This window comes from Maniola jurtina, chromosome 2 (genome assembly GCF_905333055.1).
Source record: "Maniola jurtina chromosome 2, ilManJurt1.1, whole genome shotgun sequence".
Taxonomy (NCBI): domain Eukaryota; kingdom Metazoa; phylum Arthropoda; class Insecta; order Lepidoptera; family Nymphalidae; genus Maniola; species Maniola jurtina.
Genome location: NC_060030.1, coordinates 11,915,833 through 11,934,414, shown reverse-complemented (window position 1 = coordinate 11,934,414; position 18,582 = coordinate 11,915,833). Strand labels below are relative to the sequence as shown.

Below are 18,582 nucleotides of genomic sequence, written 5' to 3'. Positions count from 1 at the left end.
ATACATAACAAACTTTCGCCTTTATAATATTAGTGTGAAGTGTGATATAATTGACGCGGACGCGCGAGACTTTGTCCGCGTAAAGTGAGGTTTATACAAGTGTAAATTAAAAATTTATAACACCCCCGACAAGTGAAGGTTACAGTAACTAGAAAAGAGCTGATAACTTTCAAACGGCTGAATCGATTTTCTTGGATTATAGCTAAGAACACTCTCGATCAAGCCAGCTTTCAAACAAAAAAAACTAAATTAAAATCGGTTCATTAGTTTAGGAGCTACGATGCCACAGACACATACACAGATACGCACGTCAAACTTATAACACCCCTCTTTTTGGGTCGGGGGTTAAAAACTGGGGAAACTATTTGATTTTCGTGCTAAAAAGTCTAATGTCCGGCTCAAGGATGCAAGTTACAGATATTTCTTTGCCCTTATCAAGATAGTAGTAGATATTATGTAGTGATTTTTTTTAGGTTGGAATATTTTAGTTCCTGTCTACAGTTAGCGCTAGTAAAAATTAATGTCCTAAATCAAAAGCTCTGGTCCACTTTACGAAATATTGAAATAAATCTAAGTTATGTTTAGTAAAAAAAAAACTTAAATTAGTGGTGGAGGGGGAGCTTTCTAGTGGCTTTTCCAGCGCTTTGTCGATGCAAAACCCGCGAGAAGCGAGTAACATGCGGTAAGTAGCTTGATTAGATTCACAAAACTTGATAAGGAGAAACCTTAGGGCTTAGATTAAAAAAAAATCAAACATTACCTGTATAGAGTAAGGAAAAAAACCAGCTAATTATTACTTTTGCGGAATTTTCCTAACGTGTAGGTAGTAATGTAAAGAACAAGTGGAATATCGAAATCGCAACGGAGGTAAATATCAAATCAAAATATTCCGATTGATCTATAGATTTAACAGCCTCTTAACGTTTAAGAAGCGAATAATGAATGGAAAGTGCCTTCATTAATTCCATCTTAAGTGTGTATGTGTGTGTATCTTACTTTGAACGCGGATTTAAGATCAAAATGGAAATATGAAATTTATAGGTTGTGTGATTCTTAAACAAATTCCAAATTTTAAGGCTCGGATACACAGAAGGTGCTACGGCAGCGATGCGCCTCAGTGTGTGAAATAAATACGAAAGTGTATCTGTCACTTTGTCACGGCTCATTGTATAACCGATTTTGATAGATAGATAGATAAAAACTCTTTATTGCCCACAAAAACACATATAAGGATAACAACACAGTAAGAAGAAAACAGAAAAAAACAATTGTGTGCAAAGGCGGCCTTATTGCTTGGAGCAATCACTACCAGGCAACCTTTGCTGAAAGGAGAAGTTCTAGGAAGGAGGTTGGATAGTACCAAGTCGCAAGGATTTTTTTTACAAAGATTTATATATACTAATAAACATAAAAAAGTAATTATATATATATATATATATATATATATATATATATATATATATATATATATATATATATATATAATATAAATATATATGTATATGCTATATATGACAATATAGTTACTTGCATATAATATAAAAGGGATACATATAATATAAAAAATAATAATATAATAAATAAAAACAATATTTAAACTATTATGGCATAGATAAGTAGAATTCTTTCAAACGATTTTTAAAAATGGGCAGGGATTTCGAACTTCGAATATTCTTGGGGAGGTCATTCCACAGTTGTACTGCATGTACCGTAAAGGACCTCCCGTAGAATTTTGTGTAATTTCTTGGGGTTTGGAGCTTGTTATCCGAGCAAGAGCGCAACTTCATGTGGCGATCAGCAGCACCGAGGAAAGTGAAGCGATCTTTAAGGTAGGGAGGAGTGTGAGGCTCATAGAGAATAGAAAAGAGTAGAATGAGGACGTGGAAATTTCGTCGCCGTCTAATTGGCAACCACTTGAGACGAGAACGGTATTCGCTGACATGGTCAATTTTTGATGTTTGGAACAGAGGTAGAATGCATCCTGGAGACGAACATGGACTACTTTATATTCATAAAAATATGGCAGTACGGTTTCCATCGCGTCTCGTTGCCGTCGCGTTATGTGTGTCCAAGTCTTAACGGTTTTAAGGAAAATGCTAATTTTCTATGTGAAGGTGAATTCATTGGCCTATTTCCCTGAATACAAAGCTAACAATGCTTAGGTAGCCCAGGCTTATTTTTAGGGTTCCGTATCTCAAAAGGAAAAACGGAATCCTTATAGGATCACTTTGTTGTTTGTCCGTCTGTCTGTCTGTCCATCCGTTCGTCCGTCCGTCCGTCGTGTCTGTCAATAAAAGGGCTTTACCTGTACATTCTAAAACAGATTTTTATTTTTTTATGCATAATAGTCTTTAATTTATCGTGCAAAATGTTGGAAAAAATACCCGAGTACGGAACCCTCAGTGCGCGAGTCTGACTTGGCCGGTTTTTTCTTACTTTAAATGGAATTTTTTTTATACTCAGAGGAGACCTGTGCTACATATAAATAAAGAGAGCCGGCGAAGGATTGATCATGATGATGTAATTAACTTAGATATATACAGTAATTGGAGTTACATTTAGCAGATCTTTGATTATTATAATTAAAAGGAAAAATTAAATAAATATAAACTTTAATAAACCACTCTCCAATACACGAACACTGAAGCACTAATTAGAATCTTATTTGAATAATCCAATTAAGATTCGCTTTGGTAGGTGTAGGTATGGATAAGTCTTTTAGCGAAATACGATGTACTTATGCTAACTCTGTGTTAAGTACATACGTCTCTCACAGTTCATCGTTCATTCTAACAGTGATATAGATTTCCTAGAAGTGAAATTTTATCTAGGAATTCCATAAATCAGAAACGATGTAGCAGGCAGCTAAAACAATTCGCAAAATTGTTTTTGAAAATTTATTCTAAGTACTTTAATCAGTCTAGCGTACAGTGCTATTCCTTGAGGCTACGTCGATGTTACATGAGTGCTATCATGGTGCATATCTCACGTGTAAAACAGTACCTTTTCGAAAAGGTCATAAGTGACATTGTAACTTTTGTGTATTTTGTTTTCGTAATTTATTGACAAATTGATGAGATCTTTAAAATTCTAAGTGGGGTGATAAAATTTTGATCTTAATAGTTTATAAATGGTGGATTTATTCATGTGACGAAAATTTCCTACATTATCGGCAGGGCTTGTTATTCAATTCTACACATTTAAAACTTAATTAGCTCTTTAAAATGCGTATAAGGGTTATAAAACATGTTAGCTTAAATACTTATCTCAAATAGATTTGGAAGATTTATTCATGTTACATCACATGGCAAGTGTGTTAAAAATTTTATTAGCATAAGGGCCTTAACGTCCTGCATGAATAAAATTCAAATTTTGATACCTACAAGATTTTATTTAAAATGCTATTTTTGAGTTCCATACCTTAAAAGGGAAAAAGGAACCCTTATAGGATCACCTTTTTGTCTGTCTGTCTGTTGTGTCTGTAAGAAACCTAAAGGATACTTCCTGTTGACCTAGAATTATGAAATTTGGCAGGTAGGTAACTCTTATAACACAATTAGGTAAAGGGGAAATTCCGAATACCGTAAATTTGCAAAACATCACAAAAAAATGAAATTTTTCAGAATGAGAAACATTTTTTTATTAGTAGATATAAATATTTTTATGCAGTAGGTACTTATATAATTATAGCGCTTATAGACGTCGCCTTTCTATTTAGGGGGTTAATAAAGGTGAAAGAAAATATCGTCAGAAAACCTGTAACACCGAGCATGCTTCACTATTCCCTCATCTCCCATGCCCCTTTTCTTTCTGAAAGGAGAGCAGTGCGCCGGTACGGATGATTTGATGACGATGATGATGAAGTTGTTGACTATGTCATTAAAAAAGTTATTGTAGTAGTTAGACAAGACATTTTGAATCTTCTATCTTCTAAATTAAAAATTTATAACAACCCCGACAAGTGAAGGTTACAGTAAGGAGCTGATAACTTTCAAACGGCTGAATCGATTTTCTTGGATTATAGCTAAGAACACTCTCGATCAAGCCAGCTTTCAAACAAAAAAAACTAAATTAAAATCGGTTCATTAGTTTAGGAGCTCCGATGCCACAGACACATACACAGATACGCACGTCAAACTTATAACACCCCTCTTTTTGGGTCGGGGGTTAAAAACTGGGGAAACTATTTGATTTTCGTGCTAAAAAGTCTAATGTCCGGCTCAAGGATGCAAGTTACAGATATTTCTTTGCCCTTATCAAGATAGTAGTAGATATTATGTAGTGATTTTTTTTAGGTTGGAATATTTTAGTTCCTGTCTACAGTTAGCGCTAGTAAAAATTAATGTCCTAAATCAAAAGCTCTGGTCCACTTTACGAAATATTGAAATAAATCTAAGTTATGTTTAGTAAAAAAAAAACTTAAATTAGTGGTGGAGGGGGAGCTTTCTAGTGGCTTTTCCAGCGCTTTGTCGATGCAAAACCCGCGAGAAGCGAGTAACATGCGGTAAGTAGCTTGATTAGATTCACAAAACTTGATAAGGAGAAACCTTAGGGCTTAGATTAAAAAAAAATCAAACATTACCTGTATAGAGTAAGGAAAAAAACCAGCTAATTATTACTTTTGCGGAATTTTCCTAACGTGTAGGTAGTAATGTAAAGAACAAGTGGAATATCGAAATCGCAACGGAGGTAAATATCAAATCAAAATATTCCGATTGATCTATAGATTTAACAGCCTCTTAACGTTTAAGAAGCGAATAATGAATGGAAAGTGCCTTCATTAATTCCATCTTAAGTGTGTATGTGTGTGTATCTTACTTTGAACGCGGATTTAAGATCAAAATGGAAATATGAAATTTATAGGTTGTGTGATTCTTAAACAAATTCCAAATTTTAAGGCTCGGATACACAGAAGGTGCTACGGCAGCGATGCGCCTCAGTGTGTGAAATAAATACGAAAGTGTATCTGTCACTTTGTCACGGCTCATTGTATAACCGATTTTGATAGATAGATAGATAAAAACTCTTTATTGCCCACAAAAACACATATAAGGATAACAACACAGTAAGAAGAAAACAGAAAAAAACAATTGTGTGCAAAGGCGGCCTTATTGCTTGGAGCAATCACTACCAGGCAACCTTTGCTGAAAGGAGAAGTTCTAGGAAGGAGGTTGGATAGTACCAAGTCGCAAGGATTTTTTTTACAAAGATTTATATATACTAATAAACATAAAAAAGTAATTATATATATATATATATATATATATATATATATATATATATATATATATATATATATATATATATATAATATAAATATATATGTATATGCTATATATGACAATATAGTTACTTGCATATAATATAAAAGGGATACATATAATATAAAAAATAATAATATAATAAATAAAAACAATATTTAAACTATTATGGCATAGATAAGTAGAATTCTTTCAAACGATTTTTAAAAATGGGCAGGGATTTCGAACTTCGAATATTCTTGGGGAGGTCATTCCACAGTTGTACTGCATGTACCGTAAAGGACCTCCCGTAGAATTTTGTGTAATTTCTTGGGGTTTGGAGCTTGTTATCCGAGCAAGAGCGCAACTTCATGTGGCGATCAGCAGCACCGAGGAAAGTGAAGCGATCTTTAAGGTAGGGAGGAGTGTGAGGCTCATAGAGAATAGAAAAGAGTAGAATGAGGACGTGGAAATTTCGTCGCCGTCTAATTGGCAACCACTTGAGACGAGAACGGTATTCGCTGACATGGTCAATTTTTGATGTTTGGAACAGAGGTAGAATGCATCCTGGAGACGAACATGGACTACTTTATATTCATAAAAATATGGCAGTACGGTTTCCATCGCGTCTCGTTGCCGTCGCGTTATGTGTGTCCAAGTCTTAACGGTTTTAAGGAAAATGCTAATTTTCTATGTGAAGGTGAATTCATTGGCCTATTTCCCTGAATACAAAGCTAACAATGCTTAGGTAGCCCAGGCTTATTTTTAGGGTTCCGTATCTCAAAAGGAAAAACGGAATCCTTATAGGATCACTTTGTTGTTTGTCCGTCTGTCTGTCTGTCCATCCGTTCGTCCGTCCGTCCGTCGTGTCTGTCAATAAAAGGGCTTTACCTGTACATTCTAAAACAGATTTTTATTTTTTTATGCATAATAGTCTTTAATTTATCGTGCAAAATGTTGGAAAAAATACCCGAGTACGGAACCCTCAGTGCGCGAGTCTGACTTGGCCGGTTTTTTCTTACTTTAAATGGAATTTTTTTTATACTCAGAGGAGACCTGTGCTACATATAAATAAAGAGAGCCGGCGAAGGATTGATCATGATGATGTAATTAACTTAGATATATACAGTAATTGGAGTTACATTTAGCAGATCTTTGATTATTATAATTAAAAGGAAAAATTAAATAAATATAAACTTTAATAAACCACTCTCCAATACACGAACACTGAAGCACTAATTAGAATCTTATTTGAATAATCCAATTAAGATTCGCTTTGGTAGGTGTAGGTATGGATAAGTCTTTTAGCGAAATACGATGTACTTATGCTAACTCTGTGTTAAGTACATACGTCTCTCACAGTTCATCGTTCATTCTAACAGTGATATAGATTTCCTAGAAGTGAAATTTTATCTAGGAATTCCATAAATCAGAAACGATGTAGCAGGCAGCTAAAACAATTCGCAAAATTGTTTTTGAAAATTTATTCTAAGTACTTTAATCAGTCTAGCGTACAGTGCTATTCCTTGAGGCTACGTCGATGTTACATGAGTGCTATCATGGTGCATATCTCACGTGTAAAACAGTACCTTTTCGAAAAGGTCATAAGTGACATTGTAACTTTTGTGTATTTTGTTTTCGTAATTTATTGACAAATTGATGAGATCTTTAAAATTCTAAGTGGGGTGATAAAATTTTGATCTTAATAGTTTATAAATGGTGGATTTATTCATGTGACGAAAATTTCCTACATTATCGGCAGGGCTTGTTATTCAATTCTACACATTTAAAACTTAATTAGCTCTTTAAAATGCGTATAAGGGTTATAAAACATGTTAGCTTAAATACTTATCTCAAATAGATTTGGAAGATTTATTCATGTTACATCACATGGCAAGTGTGTTAAAAATTTTATTAGCATAAGGGCCTTAACGTCCTGCATGAATAAAATTCAAATTTTGATACCTACAAGATTTTATTTAAAATGCTATTTTTGAGTTCCATACCTTAAAAGGGAAAAAGGAACCCTTATAGGATCACCTTTTTGTCTGTCTGTCTGTTGTGTCTGTAAGAAACCTAAAGGATACTTCCTGTTGACCTAGAATTATGAAATTTGGCAGGTAGGTAACTCTTATAACACAATTAGGTAAAGGGGAAATTCCGAATACCGTAAATTTGCAAAACATCACAAAAAAATGAAATTTTTCAGAATGAGAAACATTTTTTTATTAGTAGATATAAATATTTTTATGCAGTAGGTACTTATATAATTATAGCGCTTATAGACGTCGCCTTTCTATTTAGGGGGTTAATAAAGGTGAAAGAAAATATCGTCAGAAAACCTGTAACACCGAGCATGCTTCACTATTCCCTCATCTCCCATGCCCCTTTTCTTTCTGAAAGGAGAGCAGTGCGCCGGTACGGATGATTTGATGACGATGATGATGAAGTTGTTGACTATGTCATTAAAAAAGTTATTGTAGTAGTTAGACAAGACATTTTGAATCTTCTATCTTCTAAATTAAAAATTTATAACAACCCCGACAAGTGAAGGTTACAGTAAGGAGCTGATAACTTTCAAACGGCTGAATCGATTTTCTTGGATTATAGTTAAGAAACACTCTCGATCAAGCCACCTTTCAAACAAAAAGAACTAAATTAAAATCGGTTCATTAGTTTAGGAGCTACGATGCCACAGACAGATACACACGTCAAACTTATAACACCCCTCTTTTTGGGTCGGGGGTTAAAAAGCACAAAGTAACTAATGTCTGAACCGTCAACACGTCATTTACAGCTAACTCCAGCGAGCTTAATTCCGCGTCTAAAGTTTTAATTCAAACTATACACATTAGCTCCTTGACACCAAACCCTTTGTTAACTGAACTCTTTTAAGAGAGCTCAGATCGGCTAAGCATCCTTTCTCGTTTACTCTTCTATTCTGTCATCCTTTCAAGAACGGCTAAGCTCTGAAGCGTTCCCTCTGGTTCCCGTAATTGCTGTTTTATGTTAGATAATGAACATTGTACTTCGCTTCGCAATTTAGAGAACAAGTTCTTTAGGTGATTAGCGATCTAGTTTGAAGGTTCTAATCCTCTCTAGTGTGCTTCGATCTATTTGAATTAATACATAGTCTATACTAATATTATAAAGAGGAAACCTTTGTATTTTTGTATGTTTGTATTGAATAGGCTCAAAAACTACTGGACTGATTTCAAAATTTCTTTTACCATTACTTAGAGGGATTCTTCCGAATCCGTATAGGCTATATTTTATCCCGGAAAATATAAAAAATAAATGTCCACCCGTGCGAAGCCGGGGCGGGTCGCTAGTATTCAATAAACTGCCAAAATTAGAGTATGCTATCAAATAAGAAGAGCTTTTGCGTAACTGTTGAAGTTGTACTTAAAACTCAAATTTTTTCATGTCGATAATACAAGTTTGAAAACTCTAACGTAGAAAATTAAAATAGCACTAACTAGATTTAGGTATCATAAACAAGTAATCATAGGAAAGTAAGATTTGACTCTTAGCACTGATATAGCACTATGATAAATATTTGATAAAATTATTTAAGATACTTTAATTAGTTTTTACCCACTATAGTTTTATAATATTTTTGGTATGTTTATTTATTTATTTAAGACCTTAAGTTCCTAGTATAAATACTTGACTAGTATAAATAGGTTAAAATAACTAGGTGTCACTGGAAACCGCAGGTGACGTCTTTATCACCACATCTAAACCGGAACTATCTAAACCGGAAATCGCCACATAGCTTGAGAAATCGAGAATCATCTAAATTCTAAACTTTACATTAGTTAAAACAATAAATGTAATATTTTCGAATGTTTAATGTTAAAAGCGTTTAATCTGTTAATTTATAAAATTGATGGTTAACTTTTTAGTTTTAGTTACACTGATTATCTTGATAACATTGCATGTCTTTAACTTAATAAAATTTTAAGTGTTTTAATTGGATTCTTCAAGACTACCTACACCAGTGCTCAAGTATAAATAGAGTAAAAACCGGTCAAGTGTGAGTTAGATTCGAACACGAAGGGTTCCGTACCATCGTACAAGAAATAGCACTTTTAAGTTTTTATGATGTAACCACATATTTTACTTAAGTGTAACACTTTTAATACTTGTGCTATCGTGCTAGGTCAACGGTACCCTATAGGTTTTAATTCCCTTGATGGGTCTTGACAGACAGACAGACAACGAAGTGATCCTATAAGGGTTCCTTTCCTTCTCTGGTGATACGGAACCCTTAAACCACGGTAATATTATGTATCAGTATTCCAACTTCATACAAACGGACGAAACGCGAGCTATACCTACGCACCTCGATGTCGGCAGGCGCTCGACACGCAGACAGTCGCGACTGTGCCGCAGTGACGGTGACGGCGGTGTTTTGTTTTTCTAACAATAACCGCGCGATTTTTTCGTTGTATGTGAAACCCGATCAAAGAAGCCACAATTTCAGCTCAGAATGTCGGTATTTAAGGTACCGGGACTACAATAAGATTAATTCGCAAATTTTTTGATTGTACCCAGCGATGATTTTGTGGAATATATAGAAAAAATGGAGAAAATATTCCGAACTTCATTTAAAACCAAATATATAAATTGTAAAGTAGCTGTAGGTATCTATAACCAATTAAAAGATATTTATTTTTCTCCATCTTGTCCATGTTTCCCAAAACAATTTTTAATTAAAAGCTTTGTACTAGAATGCGGATTTTTTAAACTTTAAAATTTAATAATTCGTAACGTTCGTTTAATTTCCTACGTCTCAGTCGAGGCGCAAATATTTTTCGGTCTCAAATGTATAAGACCGATTTGTTATTCAATCATAAACATGGTTTTTTAATTAAATCTACCAATCAAAAAACAACACGCATTTTTATTGAACATTTCCCATGCAATTCACAAAGTATTTTATTTGTTTATATAAAAAAAGTATATTTACAATCACAAAACTAGATGGAAACACAAAGTAGGCAAGTGTAATTAAACTGCTGGAGGCGGGCAGCCCTACCGCATGTTTACGTACCGCGCAGCTGTAGGTATCTATTTCAAAGATACGGCCGAGTTAGAATACTGTATAGATAATATTACCGTGCTTAAACGGAAGAAAAATAATATTCATGATATGTTTTTAAGCAATTACAGTACAACCAAATTAATAATGCGCATGCAGATCTTCGCTAATTGTCGTATTCCGAATCATTGAATCGTAAGAGCCCTAAACAATGCACTTGCATTTTGCACCTTGTTATAAACAAATAGGAGTCAATATCATGTGTATCATACGACCGTTGCCGAACAGTGACGAAGATTTCTATGCGCATTATTAATTTGGTTGTACTGTAGCTATGTTGTTTATGTTCTTATTCGTACATCATTTTTCTTAGACATCTCGTTATATGAGTATCAATAACCACAGCTATAAAATAGTATTATACGGTATCACCATATGCAAGTGTGTAATGGTAGGTATATTATATCTATGAAAAAAATAGGCACATTTTTTAAGGTGATAAAAACACAAATATCATCTCATACAGTTATTAAGTACTAAGATAGGAAATATAAATTCGTCCAACAGATTTCGATATGTATATTCGAGATATTAATAAAGTCCGGGCACCCAAAGCCCTGGATTAAAGTGACCAGGGAACTTGCGTCCACGGTCGAATCTCCACTAATCTACGATATTACGAGTACAGCATAGGTGCTAACCTAAACCCTCCGAAGCTCAAAGCAACTTGAAACTAAAACTATTGAAAGTTACTTTAAGCGATTACCGCCTAAAAGGTTGAATTGTAAATTGCGAATCGGGATCGTTTGTATTGTTAAGCCAAAAAGTATGAATTGAGTTTTGATATATATTTACGGTGCAATACTTAACGAAAAAGCTGTGATAGCCTGGTGGTTAAGACGTCGGCCTCTTATTTGGAAGGTTGGGGGTTCGATTCTGGGCACGCACCTCTAACTTTTTGGTGATAAGTGCATTTTAAGCAAGTAACCATCATTTATTTTAATGGTGAAGGAAAACATCGTGAGGAAACCTGCATGTCTGAGAGTTCTCTACTTATAATGTTCTGAAAGGTGCGTGAAGTTTCTAGTCTGCACTGGGCCAGCGTGGCAGACTATTGCCTAAGCCCTTCTCATTCTGAGAGGAGCTCTGTGCTCAAAAGTATGCCAGTAATAAGCTGATGATAATGAGACTTGACTCTTGATATAATTCATTTAATTGTAAAAGTTACAAAGATTTATTTTGTAAAAATAAAGCTACTGATACTATAAATGTTGTAAGAAGAATACAAAGTGGTTTTAATGTTTTTACTCACAAAAAATGTGACTATGGTAGATGATTATTGGCAACGCTAGTTTTAATACGACATTAGAAAATTATTTATAAATTAAAAACCTGAAGAAAAAATCTGCATCTGAATGAATAAGTAGGTACTGCAATGGATTCGATATATTTTTAGATTTATTGGAGTATTCATTAGGGTGCATTAGTTTTTATTTTTCCGAAAAAATAAAAAATAACCCAGTAAAAGTCTTTGCTTTTTTCAAATCTAATTTAGTTCCGATAGCTGAAACACATTTCATCCCGATCACGACTGACTATTTTAAAGGTTCACACAACTTTCCACGGAAACCAAGCATAGTATTATCAAGAGATTATTGCGCCGCCAAATTTACAATTTTCCAAAGCTCTACGCTTTGCTGAACCGTTGGTTAGCATTATGTAAATTCAGTTGGTAGGTAAGTAGCTACTACAAAAGGTATAACTCTCATAGATATTCCAAATCAATTTTATTAGGGTTGCTTATTGTTTCCATTAAAAACAGGTATTTTATTACTACTAACTAGCCGATACCCGCGACTTCATTCGCGTGGATGTAGGTTTTTTAAAATTCTCGTGGGAACTCTTTGATTTTCCGGGATAAAAAGTAGCCTATGTGCTAATCTAGGGTAGAATCTATCTCCATTCTAAATTTAAGCCCAATCCGTCCAGTGGTTTTTGCTTGAAGGAGTAACAAACATACACACCTACAGACACACATACACATATAAACTTTCTCCTTTATAATATTAGTGTGAAGATAGAGAATTGAGTACAAATACTCGCACCTATTAAAGTAATAATTAATACTTTCCGTATAAAATGAATACTATTATAGGTCTTTGAAAAAAATGTAGAGTTACAACATAGCTATAAGAATATGATCTATATTCATGTGATGTTATTATCTTTTGTAAGCACGTCTCATCATATTAAACTTTGCGGAAAGTTAGCTTGATGGAGGAGGAAGGGTAAAAGAAAACGCATTTGAGTGCAAGACTAAGAAGCAGTGAGGCAAAAACTATTTAATATTGCGCTAAAGAACCATCTCACAAAGACTGGCGCTGGGAGCATCGCACAAAGCAAAATCAGGACGGCCGCCGACATAGAACAAGGATTAATTATTATTTTAACGTTTCACGAGGTTTTTTGCGCGCAAGTCAAAAGCATTGCTTTTTCACTTGAAAAGTTGCTAAATAATTAAGACGCCTTCTTAACGACAACGTTTCGACGTCTACTCTAAGTTGATTTTTCAGTCGCTAAGGGAGAAAGTTTTTCCGCTATATTTTTAAGCCTCACGCTGAAAAGTCGTCCTCAATACATTCGGCGGCATTACTTTTTGTTCAGCGAAGCTGTGAGAATAATGGTGGTGATTTTGTATTTCTGAATTTCAATCTGAATTGAATATCGAGTTAGTACACAAAACTATTATACCTACATTATATTAAACTCGTACAACGGTCGACTACGTCTTAGTGCTGAAAAACCCCAGGAAAAGAAAAAGAAGAAGAGAAGAGCTATTAAAGTACATATATAAATTTTATCTTCTGTTCTGCTCCGTCTATCCTAAAATCATTCCTTGAGCGGAAGGATACGCGAGCCTACCACATCATTAGCTTATGAAAACTTTTAATATTATGAGATTACTCGAAGGAGTCGTGACCTTGGAAACAATCTGTAAATCTAAGAAAGAATATGAGTTTCCTTCCATACTTAATATCCATTCTTTTTCAGGTAAAACCCTGCCAGTACACTGCGTGGTAGAAGCAGTTGCGTCAATCGAAGAAGGTGCGTGGAGAAGACGAGCAGTAGTCGAAACTGACAGCTACGTCATCATCCCTGCTGCAACCGCCTTCCATGAACTAGTGCCAGCTGCTATGATGAGGCTGGGGTATCCTCATGAGCTGGCTGCTTCTGCCAAAGGTAAAAACTATGATACTTATAACTGGGTAAAGAGAAGGAATAAAAGAAGTAGATATAGTAACGTCATCATCCCTGTAGCAAATAGCAATTGCCTTTCACGAACTAGCTTATACAGCCAAAGGTAAATTATAATACAGTTACCTTGCAAACTTACACCTAGACACGGGTAAAGACGTAGAATAGTAAAGACTATTTGCTACCAGTGATGTGAACACTTTTGAATTCAACCAATCCTGCGTTAACCATTTCTCCAGCTTTACCAATTTTCGTAGGACTGAAAAATTCGTAAGACAATGAACAAAAAAAAGATTAGGGACAGATCTCTACTCTTTCTTTTGTTCAAAATTACTTTAGAAATGAATAATTTATTGCAAGATGTGCGTGCAGGAGTTTCTGATGGATTTTTTAAAGCACTTAACAATATTTACTTTGTCACCAGGTTCAGTGGTAATAAACAATTGGAAACCACTACCTTTCGAGCGAATATCCGATGGTCCGTTGGCAACCGTGGGTGAAGTCCTGGGGGAGCTGACGACCGTGGCTACGTTGAGGATCCAGCTGCTAAGACCCAGGCTCACTCCTCTGCAAGACATTAAAGACAAACTGTTGAGGCTTCTTCTAGTGCAGAGCAGGCCGCTGTTGATGTCTACCGGATGCCCTTTGGATGAGGTAATTAATGTAAGAATTTCTGTAGTTCTAGAATCTAAAATATTGTTCAAATAGTAAAATGATTTCATCAATGACTCTTTTTGAGTTACTAAGCGAAATTATGGAGAGAATTTAACTGTAATATTTTTCTTTGTCGAAAAAGCATTTGTATCCCAAAGTAGCCAATATTTCGGACACTTCAATGATTAGTCTAAATCTGAACCCTGTTTGTCATGTTAGTGAAATTGGTGGGGGGAAACCAAACCAATTTTTTTTTATTCGACATCTATCCAAAATGCAGACAAGTATTGTTTGATTAAACACAAACATTGCTAAACAGAGACTCTTCTTAAGATTTTAAAAGTAGCTTACGATGTAAATTTTCTATTAAACCTCATTCTGTAAAGACGCGAATGCCCGCGAACATCAAAACAAATGCTTCCTTAATTCTTCCCCTGTTTGATGATCCTTATTAGCAGGGACTTAGACGTAACCTCGCAAATTATAACGACCTCCCAAATTGTACGTCTACTTAGTGGTACTTTGATAATCTTCATCGTGAGTTTAGATCCCGCCTGATGAGCTTCACGTTTGTGATGTTTTGAGAAATACTTAAAAGTCGAGAGGAGTTTACGCTGTACACTCATAATATCATATATACGTATAGGGCTTAGCGAAATTAAAATATGAATAATTTGTTAAAAAACATGCAAAGTTAATAATATAAAAGACCGAAGTTCATGTACCAGATAACTACCCAATATTTATTTAGTTGAATAAATACAAAGTTTAAAAACTTAAATCAATCGAAACTGTGATTAAGGAACTGATTATCTTAGGGGCAGTTAGGGTTTAGGGAACGTCGCGCAGTTCAAATTAAATAACCCTGACTTGTGCAACCCGAACAGGGTTTCTTGGGTTATTAAATTAACATTAACGGTAACTCTTCTATAATAACCTAATGTGCATGCAGCTGGCCCACATGACATTCAATTTGACCGATTTGAAAAATTTGCATGGGTTTGGGTGTGTAACTATTAACTCGCATCCCGGGAAGAACATAGGTTACTTTTGGTCCCGGATAATCAAAGAGTTCCTACGGGATTTTTAAAGAACCTAAATCCACAAGAAGACTTCAAAAAGGAGGAGGTTCTTAATTCGTCGGAAACTTACAGGGATAACTTGCATCCCGGAGATACACTTCGAACATACGCAACTTTTTAACCCAAGAAATGATGCCCACGGAATTTTTTAAAACCCTAAATCCACGCGGCCGAAGTCGCGGGCATCATTTAATTACCAATATATTTACTCCTAAACAAATGTCACAGCAAATAGCGCTAAACGAAGCGTTTAAACCGAATTCCTGTCGACAAAGCGAGTTCGCAACACTGCGCTGAGCCAGATCTCGCCTGTCCCAGCAATGTTACGTTCTTTAATACCTGATTGTAACCCCGGCCCGTACACAATAACAACCCCCGCTAACCCTCACCTCAACCCCTACTACCCCCCTTATTACTGGAAACTCATTGTTTTCTATATTTAAGCCCCTGAATAGCTGTATGGTGAGTTTGAAATAATACAGGATTGGATATTAAATCGTCGTTTATTTTCACTACTCGCACTTGTAGCTTATTGTTAAGTAACTCTGTTGTTTTAATTTAATGCTTAAATAGATATTACGTACCTAACTGAGGTGCAACCACCGTTGTTTGACAGCTACTTACAGTATGACGATCACAATCATTTTTGATTGACCGGCATTCTCCTACTATATTGGCTGAAATGCATTGTCGCAGCAGGAATACAATAAATTCAGCCAATCACAACAATTGAAATTGTAGCAATAATTGATGCAGTTTTTTCAATCGATTTCGCAAACAATCAGCTTGACTAACACAACTCGTACCCGCAATTAATACCCATTAGTTATCTTATAATCCTTGATACTTATATTGTAAAAGCGAAAGTGTGTCTGTCTGTCTGCTACCTTTTCACGGCTCATCCGTTAAACTGATTTGACGAAAGGTTCAGAGATAGCTTGCGTCTCAAGGAAGGACATTGGCTCCTTTTTGTCCCGGAAAATCAAAGAGTTCCCTTGAGATTTTTAATCACCTGACAGTTTCTTAATTTTATTTCATACGTCTTTAACAAAATCAGTTAGTACATGGTATCAATCCCTCTTAAGAGAGAGCAATTTGTTGGCGCGACGAGCATCTCACGTGCGGGATTTTCATACATAATAAATTTAATTGAATCTCAGACTCATCCGCACCGGCCTTGTTACATTTTATAAGATATCGCCGAGAGAGGGTTAAAGTGAAGACATTTTATAAGCGAAAGCGGTTTAATCCTATTAAGTTTTGACCTTGTGGGAGGCTTCGGCCGTGGCTAGTTATCACCCTACAGGCAAAGACGTGCCGCGTAGTAAAGATTGCAATATAATTCCGGGTTAGCCCACTTTCATCTTAGACTGCATCATCAGGTGAGTTTGCAGTCAAGGGCTAACTTGTATCTGCATAAAATAAAAAAGCTACGATGCCACAGACAGATATACAGATACACACGACAAACTTATAACACCCCTCTTTTTGGGTCGGGGGTTAAAAATAATATTACTCGTAATATTATAATTATTTTTACAAAAATTGCTGTCTGTAACGCAGACGATTGTAAATTCGCTGCCGCTTGGTTAACATATGCCTAAAACGGCGCGGAAGGGTTGCTCTTCTTACTAACTCAAGCCAGAGCAAAAGAGGGCTAAAAGGAGTTTTAGATGGTATGAACGCTTTTGATCTCATTAATACCATAAAATAATGCTTTATAATCTCATTAAACGCGAGGTTAGCGTTCGATGTAGGCTCTATAAGTACTTGTCGTATTTTGGGTTAGTGATATCAAGCTTTTCTTGAAGAGTAGGTACCTTAGGCATTTTAGTAATATGTATATTTTAACTCCCATTAATATTATAATTAATGCGAGTGTTTGTGTGTTTATGTGATTTTTATTTTACAACGTTGAGATCTTTTATCTCAGTTTAAAAGCATACATCTAAATTTAAATACTGGTTCACCATATAAAGATCAATATCGGTAGGTATATTATTACTTGTATACATATTTATATTTATTTTTCGGTTTAGGCTTATTAAAGCGTTTACGAAAGTCATGTTGCCCAAGATAACAGCTTGATGCAAGCGAATTCATGTGCTATGACAAGTTTTAAAATACTATGTAAAATAAATTAAGATATACAGAAATAAAATACTAAATAATCCATAATACAATATTATAAATGTGGAAGTGTCTGTCTGTTAGCGATTGATGTTTGGTACTTACAGAGATAGTCTATTTCCTTCTTAGATGGGCCATAGACTTTTATTCCGGAAAATCAAAGAGTTCCTAATTATTTTTAAAAAACCTAAATTCACGCAGACGAAATTGGAGGGAATATTTAGTATTACAAAGGCAAGAGGCGAGAAAGTGATGCATAGAATTAAACAAGTCAATGTGTATGTTTGAATATTATCATTGGCAAAATAGAATTATTTATTATAGATAGCCGATAAATAATGACCTCACGACCGAATTTCAGCCACAGCAGCCAATCTCCATAGAGATTAGCCATCTGCGTGTACACAAAACACATAAGTATGTGCACTCTCTACTCCCTCACTCTTATAGCCCGAAGGGATGGAAATCCGACACGACTGGAGCGAGATTAGCCGCAGAACCGATGACTCTACATATGTGCTATCCGAGGCACGGGAGTAAAACACTGATAACTTTCTTCTTAACATCTCTTAACAGAAAAACCCAATACCTGATTATTTTTGGCCTAACCCGGTAATCGAACCTAGAACCTCGTCATCACATACTAACCACAGACAGTAGACCATCGAGGCAGAAGCCGATAAAGTCAGTAAATGAGCAGAAGGAACTCCTTTGGGAACAGATAATCAAACATTTTGAACATTGAAGTTAGGTTAAACGTCAGATGAACTCGTCCGATCATATTATGGTAATTTATCGCTCTTCAACTTGCTCTCCTTCGATTTTAATTCGGAATAAACTTTTTGGATGTTTCTGAAGTTTACCGCAGAAGGGGTCTAAAGACTCTAATGAAGGATCAATTTAAACCATGACTTTAATGAAATGAAAATGAATTTAAAAATACATTTTGTTATATTTTATTACTAGATAATGCCCGCGACTTCGTCCGCGTGGATTTAGGTTTTTTGAAATCCCGTGGGAACTCTTTGATTTCCGGGATAAAAAGTAACCTATGTGCTAATCCTGGATATTATCTATCTCCATTCCAAATTTCAGCCAAATCCGTCCAGTAGTTTTTGCGTGAAGGAGTAACAAACTTACATACACACACACACACACACACACACACACACAC

At 35.2% G+C, this 18,582-nt stretch overlaps 1 protein-coding gene across 3 annotated transcripts in view; it reads left to right on the top strand.

The window, feature by feature from the left end:
• The window catches only part of LOC123871216 (homeobox protein dve-1), a 143,719-nt gene that overhangs the window by 103,693 nt on the left and 21,444 nt on the right, over positions 1-18,582 (top strand). For 2 of the 3 annotated variants that reach the window (XR_006797237.1, XM_045914872.1), the window contains exons 3-4: positions 13,339-13,527; positions 13,967-14,205. Coding sequence is in view for 2 of the 3 variants with exons in the window: in XM_045914872.1 (XP_045770828.1) it covers positions 13,339-13,527; positions 13,967-14,205 (428 nt within the window). In the remaining variant the exon portion in view is untranslated. The remainder of the gene's footprint in view (positions 1-13,338; positions 13,528-13,966; positions 14,206-18,582) is intronic. The other variant, XM_045914885.1, reaches the window with a different exon arrangement.